This window comes from Enhydra lutris, unplaced genomic scaffold, assembly GCF_002288905.1.
Source record: "Enhydra lutris kenyoni isolate GAN:26980312 unplaced genomic scaffold, ASM228890v2 scaffoldscaffold15, whole genome shotgun sequence".
In the NCBI taxonomy this organism is placed as follows: Eukaryota; Metazoa; Chordata; class Mammalia; order Carnivora; family Mustelidae; genus Enhydra; species Enhydra lutris.
The window spans coordinates 5,129,641-5,148,192 of NW_019154099.1; the positions used below are offsets into that span (position 1 = coordinate 5,129,641).

General features: G+C 44.6%; 1 protein-coding gene across 2 annotated transcripts in view; it reads right to left on the reverse strand.

Moving 5' to 3' along the window:
* Positions 1 to 10,716: 10,716 nt before the first annotated feature.
* The window catches only part of LOC111146919 (leucine rich repeats and calponin homology domain containing 1), a 190,776-nt gene continuing 182,940 nt past the window's right edge, over positions 10,717 to 18,552 (reverse strand). For both annotated transcript variants that reach the window (XM_022502685.1, XM_022502684.1), the window contains one exon: positions 10,717 to 11,757. In XM_022502685.1, the coding sequence (XP_022358393.1) occupies positions 11,647 to 11,757 (111 nt within the window). In that variant the 3' untranslated portion in view covers positions 10,717 to 11,646. The remainder of the gene's footprint in view (positions 11,758 to 18,552) is intronic.

An 18,552-nucleotide genomic window follows, 5' to 3' on the forward strand; every position in this document is an offset into this window, starting at 1 on the left:
TAAAAATGAGCTGCTGAACAACGCACATAAATTCAATACTGTTAACATTGTTTAAACCACCGACACAATATGTATATTTTCTATAGATAGAAATATTTCCTAGGAAAAGGTATGAATGAAAATAATGGCCATTACTTCTGGAAAGGAGACAAGCTTCAGAATTGAGGATGATAGGCAAAGGGCTTTATTTTTGATGAATGGCATCATTTCTACAACCGGAAGTTATGTGTATATATGTTGAGTTGTAAAACATTTATTTTAAACCTTCCTATTTAATAAATATTGGAAGCCAGAGAGAACCAACAGTGCCAACACCCAGCTGTGTCAAGGCCCAGAAACACACCTTCATGCCTTGTCCTTTCTTTATACTACTAGGACTTTAAGTTCTGATTCAAAAACACTTTTTAAAAAATAGAATTATCATAACTTGCTCTGCGAAATAGTAAGATTTCCAGAATAAGAGAACCAGATGTGATTCCCACGTCCACAATGTACCTCGGGCCTGATTCCTCATTTGCAAATGGGGCAGACAAGAGCCTGGCACCAGCTAACTCACGGGACTGTGCCCCGTAGCAAAAGAAAATGGCCTCTGAGATCACCATCATCCCATCTGGATGTGAGTGATGGGACATCAGTGCCGCCTGGACTCCACAATGAGGTGTGCTCACCTGCAAAGGTACACAAGACCGTTCACTGGAGTGTGACAGAGCTTCTGTCTGTATTTTTAGTTCATCCCCCTCCTGTTAAAATGCATATTTTTGTGCATTCTTTATAATGCCTGTAGCGCACTGCTAGGGTGATACACACAAGGATATGCGAGTAGTCAGATATTGCAGATCATGTGACATGTGGGAGACCTCTCCTGCTGAAATTCTCTTACCACAACTTTTTGAGTGAAAGGAAAGAATCGTGGGGGTCAGCACACTGAGTACAGCTGTGCATTCAATGCCTACCCTGTACCAAGGCTGGTCAGCTGTGGAAATAAAATTGTCTTGACTTTCAGTGGCCCCAGCCAGTCCAGGAGAAAATGTCCTTTTGGTCTTCAGAGAGGAAATCAGAGAGATCTATACCCTCATAGTATTTCGTCCGAGACCAGGACTCCAATCCAAGAGCATTAGATTTCCGATTTCATTCACGTCTCTTTGGCACCAGGTGCCAGCCTTCTGTCACTGGCGATGTTTAATGAGAGGTTCACTTCCTGGTGACAGTAGGTAAAGAAGAGAATCCTAGCACTGCCTTTTTTGGATGACAATGGTATCTACTCAACCAGTCAAATATCTTAACATGTTTCATCTCATTGGGTTTATTAGGCAAATTCAAATACTATTAAAAATGGGGGCATGGGGGTGGGAACTAGAAGAGGCAAGAGACTTTTATCAGGATGGTAGTTCTGGCATCCTGGGGTGTGTGTGTGTTTAAAACACTGCATTTAAAGTCATAATTTTCACCACAGGCTGTTCCAGTGGGGGATTGATGGCGTACTGCCTTTTTGCTCATTACTGGTTAAGCAGGAGTATTCTTCTCAGAAGACTGAAACCTACTGCTTTAGGAGCTCTTGTGAAATCATTTCAGTAAAAATACTGCCACCCAGTGTTTTATCAGGACAATAACAATAGGCCACACACTAAAAAGTAAAGTTTTCTAGAGCAAATAGCAACTAACTCATTTTCTTAGCTATATACAAAGAACGCCTGACAGACTAATAGAACGTTCTGGCCTTAAACGTAGACTAATCCAGCCCATACTTGCTGCATAGTGCAGACAGGCTATCCCAGACGCTGGGATTATCATTTTGATTTTAAAATATGAATTCTAAAAAAGGAAGATAATCCTGAACAAGCCTTATTCAGTTCTATTCTGAGGGATTTCATAATTTCGTTTGTCCCACTGCCTTTCTGCTGCAGCCATATTCCACGCACCCCCCACAAACTTACCTCCAGGAGAGTTCAAAGCAACCTCACAGAGCAGTTCCCTCGTGCGGGGTTGGGGGACTGTGTCTGGGGAAGCCTGTGTTCCATCCGCACCCTAGGGAGGAGCACAGTTCATTCCTAGGGCAGCTCCCTTCTCTCCTCCCTGCCACCCCACAGGCCAGAGTTCAGATTCCAGGCCCCTGCATCAGAAACTCCAGAGAGCACACATCAGCCTTTCCAAATAGTCCCTGTATGCCCATCTACAGAGGCCTGAGGTAGAGGGACCACGCTCCCCTTTCCCATGGCAGGGCAAGACTGGGGAAGTGCACAGCACCCCACATCTTTGAAAACCTTTGGCCTCCTCAACTCTTCTTAGCCCCTTCACAGAGGATGCTGGACAGAGCTGGGATTCACATCCCCTTTGCAAGTGACCTAACACCTCCCTTTCGAAGGTGACTGTACAGAGTACCCACTATTTGGGGCCCTCCATCAGAGCTGGAATATAAGTTATAGCATGGAGGACAGTAAAGAAGGAAGGGGAAAATGAGCGGAGGGGAGATCAGAGTGAGAGATGAACCATGAGAGACTATGGACTTTGAGAAATAAACTGAGGGTTTCGGGGCGGGGGGATGGATAAGCCCAGTGGTGGGTATTCAAGAGGGCGCGTATTACACTGGGAGCACTGGGTGTTACACGCAAACAATGAATCATGGAACACTACATCAAACACTAATGATGTATTGTATGGTGACTAATAACATAATAAAAAAATAAAATAAAATAAATGGTTGGAAAAAAAAAAAAAAGAACTGGGATAGAGAGAGCTCCATGACAACTTTTTGTTGCCGTCATGAGCAAAAGAGGGATGATAATAATGGGACCTACTTCTAGGGTCATTGTGAAGATCAAATAAAATAACCCAAGTAAAGGCTTCAACTATTTACTCTTATTTTTATGATTGTAGGTATTTGGTCAAGGGCATTCAGGCAGTAGAGCAAGGATTGATAGTAACATGGAAAGAGCATGCGTTCTGAGACAGACTGCAGGGCATCTGAATCCAAACTACACTGTCGCTTAGCACTTGGGGGGACCTTGAACAAGTCACCTCCGTGCAAAGTGGGAGTTACGGTCGGTGCTGCCTCCCGGGGGTGCGGAGAGACAGCCCTTGACTGGTGCCATTCAGGTAGTGACCACTCAGTAGGCATCAGCCATGGTATTTCATTTTCTTCATCACACTTGTGTCTATGATTACTCTTATTATTAAGATTCCTATAAGAGAACAGATGAATTATTGAGGGCCTTTTTATGCCCTTTTCCCCAGTGAAATGATCTTGTCCAATATGATCTTAATGAAGGGTTGTATTAAGAAATGAACATTCAAGGGGCACCTGAGTGGCTCAGTGGGTTAAAGCCTCTGCCTTCGGCTCAGGTCATGATTCCAGGATCCTGGGATTGAGCCCCGCATCGGACTCTCTGCTCAGCGGGGAGCCTGCTTCCCTTCCTCTCTCTCTGCCTGCCTCTCGGCCTACTTGTGATCTCTGTCAAATAAATAAATAAAATCTTTAAAAAAAAAAGAAAAAGAAAAAGAAATGAACATTCGAATATAGCAGACCAAATTCTTTTTCAAGAACACCAAGGAGTACGAGATCATCTGGAGGGAGTGCAAAAGGCTTGCCCCAAAAGGAAGGCATTGACTGTAAGTCTTGAAAGCCAGGTAGCACTTCACAAAGTCAAGAAGAAGTGAGAGGTCATTCCAAGCAGTCACCGCAGCACAGAAGACAGAGACATCAGAGACCGGAGCAAGGCCCAGGGAGAAAGGAGACCAGAGTGGTTGCCCCAGAGGGCGTTAGCCAGAAAACCATGAACAGATTGTAAAGGCAGGTATGGTGCTGAAATCTATGGCATAAATAATGGTGAGATACTGAGGGTGTTTCCAGCAGGGAAGAGACACGAGATTTGTGTTTAATAAACATGACTGTAGTAGCAGGGGCAAGATGGTAAGGAGCGGGAGACAGCGAGACCAGAGGGACCACTGACTACTCATCCCTGGGAGAGCCATCGCAGGCTGGCATTGAGGTGGCAGGGATGGAGAGGAGATGCTGGGACTGAGATCTCCCCTTTCTGAGGGAAGGTCTGCATGGCTTAGTGACCAGCTAACAGGGACAGGGACACACTGGTGATGACCCTATAATGCCTAGCTCAGGAGGCTGGGAAGGTGGTGAAACTGAATCAGGAAATGCATGAGAAGAAGACGGCATTTGGGAAGGTAGACAGGGAGTTAAATTTTAAATACCGTGAGATGGAAGGATCTATAGGACTTCCAAGTGAAGATACACAGCGCTACATCATGTTAGAGCTCAGATGGGAAGTTGGACCGGGAATTGCAGATATTTGTACATTTGTAAGTCACGACTGCTGGTGAGTGCCCCCAGAGATCTTCAACATGGAGAAAAGAGTGCCAAGTGCTCCTAAAAAAAAGAACGAGAAGACTATGAAGAAAATGAAAAAAGAACAGAGAGATAAAAATGTCCCCAGAAGAAAACTCTTGGGTTTTAAGAAGCAAGTGTTCAACCATCCCATAGGTTTCCCTCTGCAGGAAGATCACATAGAACAAGGACTGAAAGAGACCATTGGGATGGGACCCGTGACTTTATTATGAGTGTTTTCAATAGAGTGATAAGGATGGAAAGGAAAATGAACAGAAAGCAAAGACATTTGTTCAACAAATATTTATCGAGCAGCTATTATATGTCAGCCACTATTCTGGGTCCTGAGGATACCATAGCAACAAAACATAGACCCTGCACAAAAGATGGAGCCGCTGGTTGGGCTCTGTGTTCAGCAGGGACTCTGCTAGGGATTCTCTTCCTCTCCTTCTGCCCTTCCCCTGCTTATGTGCACATGCTCTTGTGCTCTCTCTCTCTCGCTGAGAGAGAATCTTAAGCAGGCTCCATGCTCAGCATGAAGCAGATGCAGGGCTCAATCTCAGGACCCTGAGATCATGACCGGAGCCAAAATCAAGAGCGGGACCCTTAACCGACTGAGCCACCCAGGCGCCCCTTGAATATTCTTTACAGAACATTCACTAAGGATTTGGGAAGATAGGAGACTAGACAATATTTTGAGGGGAAAGGTGTGCCTGTATGGAAACTTCCTCAGGCAGTAGCATGTCTTTCCCTCTGTCCCCAACCCCAGCTTTAATGACTCTAGCAGGTATTTATGTGGAAATCACATTCTAAGAGATCAAGAGCTTTCTTTTACTTCTCAAAGAAAAGTGATAGCTCTTAGGGAACTTCTTGGCCAAGTATGTTGACATTTCTACACAGTGGAAAGCAGGCAGCCTGCCCATCCCTGCTTCTCCTCCCTAAACCCACCACCACCTTACACCCATGTGACCTTGTAAAATACCGAGTCTGCCCCCACTGCCCTCTATAAATCCTCAGCAGCTTTGTTTTTCCTGAGTATTGCTGAACCAATCAACCTTTAAGTCCCGCACACAAAAAGCACAGAGTGGCCAGATGGATTTTCAACGGTTAACTGCTCCCATCCCTCTGGTCTCATCACCTCTTTGACCTTATCAGAAAAGGCCTCTTTACTGTCCTGATGACGTCCGTCCTGCATTCTCCATGACACGTCAGGCAACAGTCCTCGGCCCCAGACCTGTTTGCAGGACAGTGTCCTCTGCCCACAAATAGGTGTACTTCTTAAGACCTTCTGGTTGGGCACAGCTGTCTCAGCCCTGGATGTGAGCTGACACAGATTTCCAGTCCCGCTCGTGGAAGATCCTACTTACCTTTTCAGATAGACGTCCCCGAGTGCCTTTACCAAGTGGAACGCCCAGCCATTAGAAGGCAGAATGAAGAAATCTGAGGACATGTCTTCATTTTTTAGGATCGCTTTTACCGGATCACTATGGATCGAGATGTATTTTTACTTATCCTGCTTGAAATGTGTTGTGCTTCCTGAATCTGAGCATTCAAATGCTCTATCACTTTTGGGAAGATCTCAGTTACCATCTCTTTACATCTCGCCACTCCTGTGTTGTACTTACTTTCCTCTTAATATCACACTAAGATGATAAAGCCTTGAATAGCTTCCTACCAACTCCAATCGGGTCTTGCCCTCAAATCTAAGTTGCAAAAAACTTAGAGGCTTCAAGTCTCAGAGCTTCTTTTGTAGTTTTGCATGGGCTGCTCGTACATGGCCGGGTGTCACCCGGGGAACCTGTGGAGCCTGCTTCAGTAAGGAACTGTTTTGTCTTCTCCTTGGTGTCCTGGAATGTGGCCAGCCTGAGACACTGTAAGTGAATATTCTTCATCTTGGGGTTTCCAGGCCACAGTTGCAGTAGAAACTCAAAGCATAGATCTGTGGAGGATGAGACCTGTAGTGACAGGAGCTAACATTTCCCACTTCCTCTCCCCCAAGGATGGCTACTCTCCTTGTCATCTCTCTTCGTAGACAGACTACTTTTCTCTTTATCCTCTCCATGAAGACTCAGCCCTTTATGGAGGCTGGCTTTGCTCAGAGATTCCAGGTCCAACTCAGGACTCACCTTGACCGGGTCCATGTATTTGTCGCCATCACAGAGTTCCTGTTAGTTAATACACAGTCTCCTGGTCAAGAGGATGGACTGGTGCTCCCAGCAAGGTCATGGCTTCACCTTCATTGTAATACTCTGGCCTCTACCTCCCTCTCTGCTTAGGATTCCTGGAGATTTCCTTATATTCTTATATAAGCAAAGCATTTAAAGGGGCATATGTTTATTTTTTTAAGCATTTCTAGGCATGATGTTGAGGGAGGTTTTGGGGGGATATAAATACTTCCTGGCACTTGGGCTGGGAGGATTCTGAGATATGAGATGCTCTCGCCAATACTGAACTTCAGGCTTTCACTGTGGGGCTGGCTTAAAAACGTACCTCCTATTGGCCACTTTCCCTTTCTAGCAGTATCTCCTGAATCCCCTGCAGACTTCCTTTGTCTTCCAAAGACCTAATGGCCCTTAACCTTATTTCAGGGTCTGTCTGCTTCTTTTAGGTACTGCCCACATAAGACCATGTAATTCTAGCAACTAGATGTTTTTAGAGGGGGCTTCTAAAATATTATTAATGCCTGTTCAGGGAACTCCATTTTGTCTTTGAACAAACAGTATTACCTTGGGGAAAATGCATATACTCTAGTATTAACAAGGGGGAAAAAGTATGTAAGGTTGTCCTGTGTAAAAAATACATAGGAATGTCTCAAAGAAAAGATTTCAAAAGTTTAACATTCCCTATATGATGGGATTACAGGTGATCCTCTCCAACCTCTTCATACTGTCGAAAATCTCTATGATAAATGTGTATCACTTTGATAAACAGATAAAAATTCCAAAATTAGAAAAAAAAATCTATAGTAATGTTTTACCAAATTGGGAGAGAGAAATGGCAAGGAAACTGGAAGCATTCTCCTCGACCTCATTCAATGCGAGGAACACTTCCTCTCCACTGGGCCTGTTCCCTCAACCTCTTTCCCTGGCCTTGATCTGTCTTAGCTAGCATTCAAACCAGTCCCAATAGGCTCAGCTTATCAAGTTTATCCCACAAGTTTGCCTTCTTTTGTATCTCTACATCCTAAGAATTGCCCAATACCTTTTAAAACAAACAAACAAACTCTAGGAACTTCAGTAGGTGAGCTCTGCTGGGATGCCTTCTGTACAATGAAAAGGACACAAGCTGGACAGTTGAACTTGACCCTGCCTTGCCCTCTGTCTTACCTGATGTGAGCTTGAACAAATTGCTTATCCCTAATTCTCTCTGAATGTCAGCGTTATCCTCTAGGTCTCTTCTGGGTTTTAGGACTTTTGTCTCCAGTTACCAGGAAAAGAATGAGAATCTTGGGGAAGAGACTTATTGGCAATTGAGTAAGGAGGCTACTTGAATCAATAAACAATAGCCACATGGGCAACGTCAGGTAAGAACCACAAACACCTCTGATTTAGGAGGCAGTGTTAGTTCCCTGACGTATGTGGTATTGAGTATAGGTGTCCACAAGTCCTTTCCTGATAGCGTTTTGGCAAGAATCTTTAAAATACTCTATGCGAAGTTCGTTAATTCTAACTGGCATCTTTTTAGTGCTGAAAAACACTTGACCCACAGTAGCCATTCAATGAATATTGGCCATTATGATGGCCCATTAGTATGTGGGTGTGAGGAGTAAAGGTAGTGGAGCCCTGCTTTACACACAGGCCCCCCACACAAGGAGCACCAGCTCCTAGGAGAACTCCCTGAGTTCATACATCCCCTGAGACCAGACTCAACTGGGTCTGGTCCCTCCGAGCTGACCTCCTGGGAGAGACGGCAGATTAGATAACCAGCCCCACTGAGGTCGTTACTGCCTGGATCTCTTGGACTCACTAGGAAGAACTGGGAAGCTCCCCCACGCAACTGTTGGCCAGAACTCGGTCGTTGGGACAGTCCCCTGCTGCAGCCAATGCCATATGGCTGAACCGGATGGATGACCCCAGTGCAAATGTCCCCCACCCCCTCTGCCTGCCAGGTCCCCCCAGTGCTCTGCTCCCGTGGCCTCCCTTTTGCTTGCCCTTCACATGTTCCCCAGGTGCTCCAGCCAACTGACAGGGCCAAGTGTCTGTGAATGCTAGGCTTGTGCGACATGTGATAGACTAAGATACCTAAGAGCTTGAGGTTGGGCACAGGAGCAGCATTGCCCAACGGAACACTGTCGGCCATGCCTTGGTTTTCTCAACTCAGGAGGAACGGATCTTGAATGCAGAGGCCCTGACCCTGGTCCCTGCTTACTTGGGCTGTTGGTGTCCTGTGTTTTGTTTTCACCTGAATTTTTCAAAGCAGATGCTCTTCCACCAGAGGTAGGCTGCGCGTGTGGGAAAAACCTCAGCCTGGCTTCTTGGGAGGCACAATCATGTCAGCCACTTTACTCTCTGCGGGTCAGATCCCACTGGGGGCAGCTGAGAGAGGACCAGATCCTGTGGTTCTACAACACGCACCACACAGCCCTTGGGCTTCCTCAGTGACACCTTCTGGAGCCGCCACCCAAGGGCCAGGTGGAGGGTCCTAAGTCTACCCCTCCACTCCCCCTCACCACAGCAACGCTGCTTTTAACTGCTGTATGTTCTGCGCTTCCAGGGAAGATTTTAGTTCGAGGAAAAAAAAAAAAGGTTGGAAGATACATATATTATAGATGCACACACACTGTGTGTGTATATATATGTATATACACACACACTAGATAATTGCTACCCTCTATTTCCGCAACAACACCCTAGGATTTCTTTTGTGACTATGGTCAACGTTTGCATCGGATGGGTAAGTCAGGCAGAAGATGGTTTGTACAAATTCAAAGTTTTAATGGCTGTTAAATAATAAAAGAAAGGATATTTGCACTATGTACATTCTGTCCACTTACGGTACTCTCAGGGGCCATGCACATTTTATTGCACATATCAACAGTGTACAAGGATCTTGAAGACGTCTTAGCCATACAAGGACTGCATTTAAAAGGAAAAAAAGCCATTGCACAAAATATTGAAGCCATTTGTATTATACAGCCAACTTTAAGAAAAATATTGAAGATTAGTATCAAAAGAAATATTTTTAATTTGGGGGGAAAAAAATCTCTCGGAACAAGGATTACAGAGCTTCATGTTTGCCGTATATACACGTAAAAAAATATTTCAGGACCCTGCGTTCTGAATGCCCATCAAGGTGCAGCAATCTAAATTCCTATTTCTCTATCGACCTTGGCATGTTGTTGACATTGAATACGCTCTTTGCCCAAGATGCCTTTCTCTTTTACATCATTATGCTGTTTGACAAAACAGGTATTTGTGCAGTACAGAAGAATATTAAAATATATTTTAAGTTAGGTTAAAGTGCACAGTACATCTGATAGGAAATAACTGCTAGCTGCCAATCCAAACGACCATTTCCAGTAACTGCCCCCCACCTCTCGCCCAGCAGAGGGCAGTCTTGGCATTGACCTAAGGTCGTCTGTGTTCACCGCATACTGCCCTCCTGCGGTCTTGTTTTGCATTCACTCTTCTATTTCTCTTATGAATTGTGGCGGCTGCTGCTCTCAAAACTTACAGTGGCTTTTCACAGAAGTGAAGCTGCCGTCAGCCTTCACGAGACTTTGAAAGACGAATGACCAGGCTATCTGTAACTGCGGGGTCAACGCGCATGCATGTAACCGTGTCTGTGACGCCGTACGTGGCTGTCTTGAGCCAACATGGGTGGTCCCTTTCCTTTGCTGGCTCTTCTCCAGTCCTGTGTTGACGGAACTCCTTCCTCCCTAGGCTACTCAGTCTTCCGGACACCACTTACCTAAGCCTTCTCCTAAGCCTGCCTTGGTGTAGCAGGCAGCTGCCCCACCAACTGGCTAACTCATTTCTGTGGTCTCACACCAGAGACCGTGAATCTCGCAGCGTTTTATGGAAGTGCCAACTAAATTACAACACAATGAGCATGTCTGCTCTGAATCGTTTCCTCTTTTAAGACTGGTGGGTGTGAGAAGGGCCGGTTTCCTGATCCAGGTCCCATGTGCCGTCCGCCATTCTCACTCACTCAGTCAAAGCTGTCCTTACAAAAGCTTTTGATCGAACAATGCACTTTTTATTACCTCTACTTACCTAGACCATTTCCTTGCTATCTACCTTTGGTGCTAGACTTTCTTTCGTTAGCCAAGTTGCAGTGCAAAATTATACTTCAGGACACATGATGCTAACACTTACTACTTCTTTGTGTTAAAACGTGAATGTTTTGTGCATACCAAAATAAGTCTGAATCCAAAAAAATAATTGTTCACATTTCATCTTCAAGTTTAATATGCCTTTTTTTTCATCACAGCTATTTACAAATAACTTTGGGGTGCTCTCTTGATTTCAGTCAGTTCGTTATATGAGAGGATAACAGGGCTGCTGGAATGTAGGAAACTGGATGGAATGCAGAAATATAAATAAAACCAATGTTCCATAAACCAAAGTGTAAATAATGCCTCCCCAGAAAACAGTTCTTGTCACAGAAGCACCTGTTTTTGGCTTTTTTTTTGGCTGAGTCCCATACACCAGAAAACATGATTACTGAGACCTAGAACTACTGCACACCAAAGAGGATAGAAAATAATTCAATATTTATAATATTAAAATAAAGTGTTTAACCACAAAAAAGCAGTAATAAAATAGTTTCCTAATTTACAATTTGCATCCAAAGGATGAATAACAACTCACTAATAAATAATATTTATATAAATATTTTGTATGTCGAAAATAGTTTTTTAAAAGGCAATGGTCTCAAGAAACGTCTTGAAAAATTTGGTGGTGGAATACCTGATTGAGTCCCCCTCCCCCCACTAAATACACAAGAAGTTTGGTTGGAATAAAACGAGTGCATCTTGTTGCAAAAACGGTTGTGCTTGGTGTGTTGGTAATGGCAGTAGGTGAGCGTGGAAGGGATGAAGGAGGTTGTAAAAGGCATTGATGTGCTGCTCAGTCCTTCAGTGACAGCTCCCTCACTGGCTTTAAGGTCAATATCTCTCAAATCTTAACAATGGAAGTCAGTTCTGAAAGGCGGAAAATCTTCCCTTCTGTCCTCCCTTCAATGCAACCAGAGCCAGGGAGCTGACAGGCAGTGAGCGGGAGGGTAGGAGGAACAGGTGCTGAGAGCAGAGTTCAAGATCTCTGACGAGACAAGAGTCTGAACCGACCCAAAGGAGAGAGGAGCTGGTTTCATGTGAACAGAGTCTTTGTTACCGTTACATCTAGTAAGGCTTGAACGGTAATGCCCACTTTGACCAGGCCTTTCTCTTCAAGGATGTGGTGGGGTAGACACAGTTTTTCCTAAAAGGAAGAACAAAATGTCAATTTTTAGGTGACCAAAAACATAATCATAAAATCTTAGAGGACACCACTGACAGGAGTTAAGTTGAGCTCTGACATAGGCCTGTCTGAGTATCTCGGACTGTGCTCCCTCCCTTGCTTTCAACCCATTGGCAAGGATCTTTTCCATGTTTGCAGAGAAAATGACGATTTTTCACAAGTGAAGTTTGTTTCAGAAAGTCTCCCAAGCATCTTGAAATAAGCAATAGATCGAAACATTAAAAAAAAAACCACCAAGGGGTGCCTGGGTGGCTCAGTGGGTTAAAGCCTCTGCCTTCTTCGGTCATGATCCCAGGGTCCTGGGATCCAGCCCCGCATCGCATCAGGCTCTCTGCTCAGCTGGGAGCCTGCTTCCTCCTCTCTGCCTACTTGTGATCTGTCAAATAAATAAATAAAATCTTTAAAAAAATCCTTTAAAAAAAACAACAACAACCTGTATGCTAAATAACTGAGCTAAAGAGTCAGGTGGAAACCAAACACCAAGACTATATTAGCTTACATTCTTGTAAAGCAAAATGGCACAGAGCCTCTCACACGTTGTAAAGGAACTAGTACACTCATTTATACAGACCATGCACCATTCTACTGGCCATAAACCTTGATTTTATTTGCTGTGATCTCTGAAATAGAGGTATGCGGTAGCCTTGGTATCCTTTCTTCATGGTTTATGAACAGCCTTGTAAATAAGTAATTTTAACCACAGCCTTCAACAGTCTGTTAGGACTCTTTCATAAAACTGTCAAAGACACAAATGTCCTGTTACTTTCTCATGTTGTATTTTTGCTCTTGGGAAATGGCCGGTATATACAAGTCAAGGAAAATAATCAACGCAAATCACTCCTTGGGTGGAGAACCCCACATGCTCAACGAAGCAGTTTATAAAAGAACACAACAAAATAATCTCAGACCTTTGTCATCTGGCTCTGGAGTGAGGGGAATCTCCTTGGCTAGGAAAAGACTTCACAGCAAATACTTCCTCTTGTCTACAGATCATGGTATGTCCTCCACAGCCCAACGAGTGCTGTTTTTAAGGACAGTTTAAATGAGATATGTGTCACGCCCCAGGCAGCGGATGCAGGGTTTAACATGAGGCCAGTTAGGGTCTTGGACGCTTCTGCTTCATTTCATGTGACTCTTGCTTGAAGAACCAGATCTTCCTGCCTCCTCAGTGCAGAGCTCTCCATAAATTACCGCAAATATAGGCATGCTGCTCTTAGAAAAATCTTCAAAGGACATGCCGTGACATCTCCAGTAAGTTGTTCCACCATCTGAAAATATCATTCTCCTGCACTCTCTCCATCACCTTATGACCCCTATCCCTCCTCCTTCCCTAACTTGTGGTAAATGCAGAGTACCTCAGACTCTCTGTCTGGCACCAGGTCTTAAGAAATGGCCACGTCAACATAAGGCAACTGATTCTTTAGAACACAATTTTAACCATTATTTTGCATGTCTGCTCTGTATCGTAATAGGATTATCTTGTCAATGGCATAGTTGGTGGACATTCATTTATGCTGCTAGACAACCTAGTAGCCCCATGTCAGCCTGAGGAAGGATGGGAGGCTCTGTGTGAGCTGGGCATCACAAGCCATGCATGAGGCCAAGATGGGCCATAGCCAGATGTGAGGGTAGATCCTCTCCCCATGCCACCTGTCACAGGCTTGTGAAAGCACCTCAATCTGGCATTTCATTGTTAAGGTTGGTTCCACAGGGGCAGGGGTGTGTTTACCCCATTCTTATGATCTCCACAGCACCCCAGTTGACATCAGGCTTTGTTGGAAATTACAAATGGCCACTATTATGGTTAAGCTTCTGGTACGAGGCATTACTTGGGGGGAAAAAAATAAAGTCTTCTATTTACACCATATGCTAAAATCAATTCAAAATGAATTAATAAAGAGTTAAATGAACATCTCTCCTAATAAAACAGAGATGAATCATTAGCATTTTCTCTTATAAATAAATGGAGAATTTTCTAAGCTAAGAAATGATCCCAAAATTACAAAAGATAAAAACAATTGATTGCCTTAAAGTTTAAAGCTTCTAAGTGTCAAAAAAAAAAAAAAAAAAAAAACAAAAACAAAAACAAATTGGGGCTCCGAGGAGGCTCAGTTGGTTGAGCATCTGCCTTTGGCTCAGGTCAGGATCCCAGGGTCCTGGGATTGAGCCTAGCATCAGGCTCCCTGCTCATTGGGGAACCTGCTTTGCCCTCTGCCTGTTGCTCCCCCTGCTTGTGTACTTTCTCTCTGTCAAATAAATAAATAAAACCTTTTTTAAAAACACCAAATTAATTAAAAGATAAACAACAAACTCTAAATAAGTGTTTGGATCAAATTACAAAGGGTTTTATGAGCATGTTGGTTCAATGAATCATCGAGAAAAGCAGTAACAGATCAATAGAACGCTCGGTAAGGAACGCAAATAGAAATCTTAAAAGAATAAATACTCCCAAGGCATTTTGAAAGACACTTTGCTTCTTGACCACAGTGTTTAAGTCCTAAATGTGCCTGAATTCAAGTACTAATATTTCCACAGGGTCTAAACTCTGTGTACAGCATGGCTTTTATGGGGCTACGTGCCCTAAACTCAGTCCTGCTTGAGATGCAACATGGCCCCATTAATGGCTGCACTGGTCCCTCTGAGGAGTGCTGGCTCCAGGGTTCCAAGCTAGTGGCCATGGTTGGGAAGGGTTAGGGGCTCCAAAGAGACAGGGAGGGGAAAAGTACTGAGATCTCAACCTCCCACTGATAGGACTTCTGGAGACGACACAGACTGAGCTACCTTACTCGGCCTTTAGTTTTCCAAGCGGCATTTCTCACCTTCTTGGTCTCCTCACTCGTAAATCCGGTGTGGAGCCCACGAGTCTCACTTCCACCCTCAGAGCTGGCAATGAGAAGTACACAGAGGACATAAAAAGGTACTTCTCAATTCCTTTCTGCCTTTCTCCTTTCATTCAGATGCCCTGAAGAAACCCAGAAGTACCCTCAGATTACTTGGATGGTGTCGGAGGTACCTACAAAGACTGGCCTAAGGTAACAGAAACATAAAAACGCAGCAGTTCTGTTATTTTACCACAGGACTGGAATGAAGACTGATAGGAATGATGAGTTGAGGCACTGGCTGACAGGCTGAGCGAGGGGAGCCTGCTGGAAATGAAGAGGGTAGCCAGGATGGCCTGAAGGCCATCTTCCACCACACTAGTCCTGCCTCTGCATAGGCCAGGGAGTTTTGGGGGGAGGGTCCCAGAAGTGACCCAGAAGCTGGGAGAGAGAAGGAATGGCTGTACATTTATAATTGGATCAGAAGTGACAGAGAAGGGCCATGTAAACCTGGATGAAAGGGATTTAAAGCAGAGAACACTGTACGTTCACACTGACTTTAAATGCATTTAAATTTATCCATCGTTAGAGGAGCCTAGCAGCTTTCCTGGAGAACACGGCACCACTGTTGTGTTTCCTTTTAAAGCACAGGGCAGAGTCATAAAGGAGTATCTTCCATAAACACAGAGCTTCCCATGGCCCCTGAAGAGCTCGTACTCTGTGTTGCTTCTCCAATGGCGGAATCAGTAAAGGTTCCCTCACAGCCCGTCACCCAACTCTTTCTAGAGCCCCAAAAAACAGGGAAGCCATAAGCAGTAAATGCGAACTCAGAAAGATCTCCGGGGCCCCTCCTACATGCTGGGGGCCAACACTACGGATCTGCATTGCTTATTTCATTAGGACAGCTGTGCAAGGCAGGTGTAATAGCTCTCTTTTCCAGATGACAAAACTGATACGTAGAGAGGTTAAGTAACTTTGTTAAAGTCCCAAAGCTGGTAGTATAGGAGCCAGGATTTGAACACGCGTCTCCTCTCCCAGTCTGGGCTCTTTCTACAACATCAGGCAGCTGCCCAGAAATTTCTTCATCTGGAGGTGAATCTGTGCCCTGGGGACAGGAAAGGGCCTCTATTCTGAGAAGCGCCATCAAATTTCACATTGGGTGGGGGGTCACAGAACCCTCGATTTGGGGACAGGAGTTAGCTCTGCGACCTGGTTTGTTGGGCTTCTTCTCATCAAGAGCAACAGACCTCTGGGCCGGGTGGAAGAGGCCTCCCGGGAGCACGGCCGCCTGGCTCTCCTCTTTCTACAGTTCCCTGTGCTCCCACACAGCCAGGGACCTCCTCCCCGGCCAGCCGCTGGACTAAGATGAAGTCACTGATGCCTGCATAGTTCAGATCTGTCAGTCTGTTTCTCAAACGCCCGTTCCTGCCCCTGAAGTGACTGAACGTGAAGCAGGACCATCTATGTTATTTGCACATGAGCGAGCTTCAAGTTCCTGCCACCTGAGCATTCTGGGGTCGGTTTCTTCCCATGTAAAACGGAGACCATGTCCCACTCCTAGAGACTTGTCACCTTCCGTTCGAGTCTCTGCCTTCCAGCCCTGCCACCACCAAGTGCGTCCTCCCTCGGGAATACTTCATTCTCCACGCGTATTTGCTCGTTTCCTCACTTCCCGAACCTGCACCCCTGTCCCCTGGCGATTCCTATATACCTTTCAGGTCTCGGGGTAAAAACATCGCAGTTCCGGAAAGGCTTTGCAGACTCCCCGTTCCCTACCAGGTCTAATCCCCTGCTTTACAGAATCTTGTGTCACCCTGAATTCCATTTGCTTTGTCCACTAGGTCAGGGGTCCAAAACCCACTGCCTGCAGGCAAAGTCAGTCCACAGCCTGTTTTTGTAAATAAAGTTTGACTGGAACACACCCATCCCTGTTCACAGGGGGTTGCTGACGGCTGCTTTCAGACTGTTATCAGCAGAGCGGAGTGGCTGTCCCATAGACTGCAGAGCCCACAAAGCCCGCCATATTTATCATCTGGTACTCGACAGAAAAATGTTGCTGACCCCCGGTCTAGACTGCAGGATTTTTGAAGACAGGGTCATGTATCCCCAAGGTCTATGACAGAGCCTTACTCTAAGAGTGTTCCTTCGGTATTAGAAGAACGAATAAATGAACACAAGCACAAATAAAATCACACTGAAGAGCCAAGGAACTGGACCTTGATGGTCTCAAAGAAGGAAAAAAGTGCACGTTCTCTATATATCTGATTGTTTATTGAGAACTACTTCCAAAATATGAATCCTAATTTTAAACCTAAATCCCCTGAAATAAAATGGTATTAAAATATTTTTCATTTAATCCAAAACCACTTTCAGGCTTCTGAAATTTTAATCCATTGTCTAGTACTGGACCCTGTAAGGTGAGACATCCTTTGTCCTTAGGATGTCTTGTCCTTATAGAGCAACATGGATTTTAGAGAGATAACCCTAGCCACCATGCACTGAATTTAATTTCTTAGTCACAAAAAAAGGTATCAGGGTATCAAGCGCCTTTTTTTTTAAACCTATTTTCATTGATGAAATTCCTACTCGGTTGTCTTACTTTTGAGTTCTGCGGGATCCCTTACCACCAGCCCCATTCTGTGAGTGTCTTGCCCTGAACACTGAGCCACATGTGAATCATAAGTCCATAAATAGAGGGAATGAAGAGACATTAGTTGTGACATATTGTGGAAATCCTTATACTGAGGGGTGAGCTGTCACCAGTTGGAGGAGCTGGAGAAAGAGAACTTTCTCTTTCAAATAGATCTTTCTATCTCAAAGACAGAACATAAATAAACAATGGGTTCCTTTTATCAGGCACTGAAGGTACTGGAAAAATGGTCCTTCTTGTGTGAGGAAGGAGATTTAGGATGCACATATAAATCATAGAACTAAATCCCTGCCCACCGCTCAGACAACAAGCACGTCAGCTTACATCCCCAGTCATGCTGTAATGGCGGGCCTCATGCGAGCATATGGGTTGGTGTGTGGGTACCTCAGGGAAGAACCATGGAGAGGCTTAATATTCTAAATAGAAATGAACAGCCTGACAATGGGCAAGACAGTTCATTCCAAGTTTTGCCTAAAGGGCTAAATTAATTGTGTTCTGCTAGTTACCATACCACTTGACTGAAAAAAAAAAAAAAAAAATACCACCCCACAGATCCCAAGAGGAGCAGCACGTTAGGGAACAGATACATTAATGGCATGAGAAATGAAAGCGCATCCAAAGAATCCTTGGATGCCAGGACTGAAATATGAACATAGCCTAAGAATGCCATCAAGTCAGCACTGAAAATTAAATCTGATCTCACATGATTGCTCTACTCAGTTTTTATTGATAGAATTTTCTTTCAAGTGCCACCCTGTAAGTCATGGCTCTTCTTCCCTTTTGCCCCCCACCCCTCCCAAAGAAGAAAAAAAAAACCCAAACAGGGATCATTAAGGGAAGCCACAGTGCACTGCAGAGCTGGGTGGAGACCCAGAGAGCTGCTCTGGGGTGGGGGGTGGGGGCCACAGGTCAGGGCATCAATGGGCTGACTGGAACCTGGAATAATCACCCGCAATGTGTTTATTAAACAACTTATGGCTCAGGGTGTTCATTAGACTTTGCACAAAGGGCTTTTATTGTGTTACAGATTGAAGAGTACAAGATAGCACCAAAAGCAATTCAGTACATCTGTGGGTTATTTATACACAGCCGAGGTTAGCTAAGTGGCGTCTGCATACCCTGTATTTCACCAATCCACACAAAATCAGGAGGGAACAGCTCAGGTAAATCAAGGTATTCTTATGTAAAGAATATTCCCATTAGAAAATCTGATTTAGCAACAAAGAATATTTATAAATATACTCTTCTAACTGTGTGGTTCTTCCATATTCTCAAGTCCCCTGGATT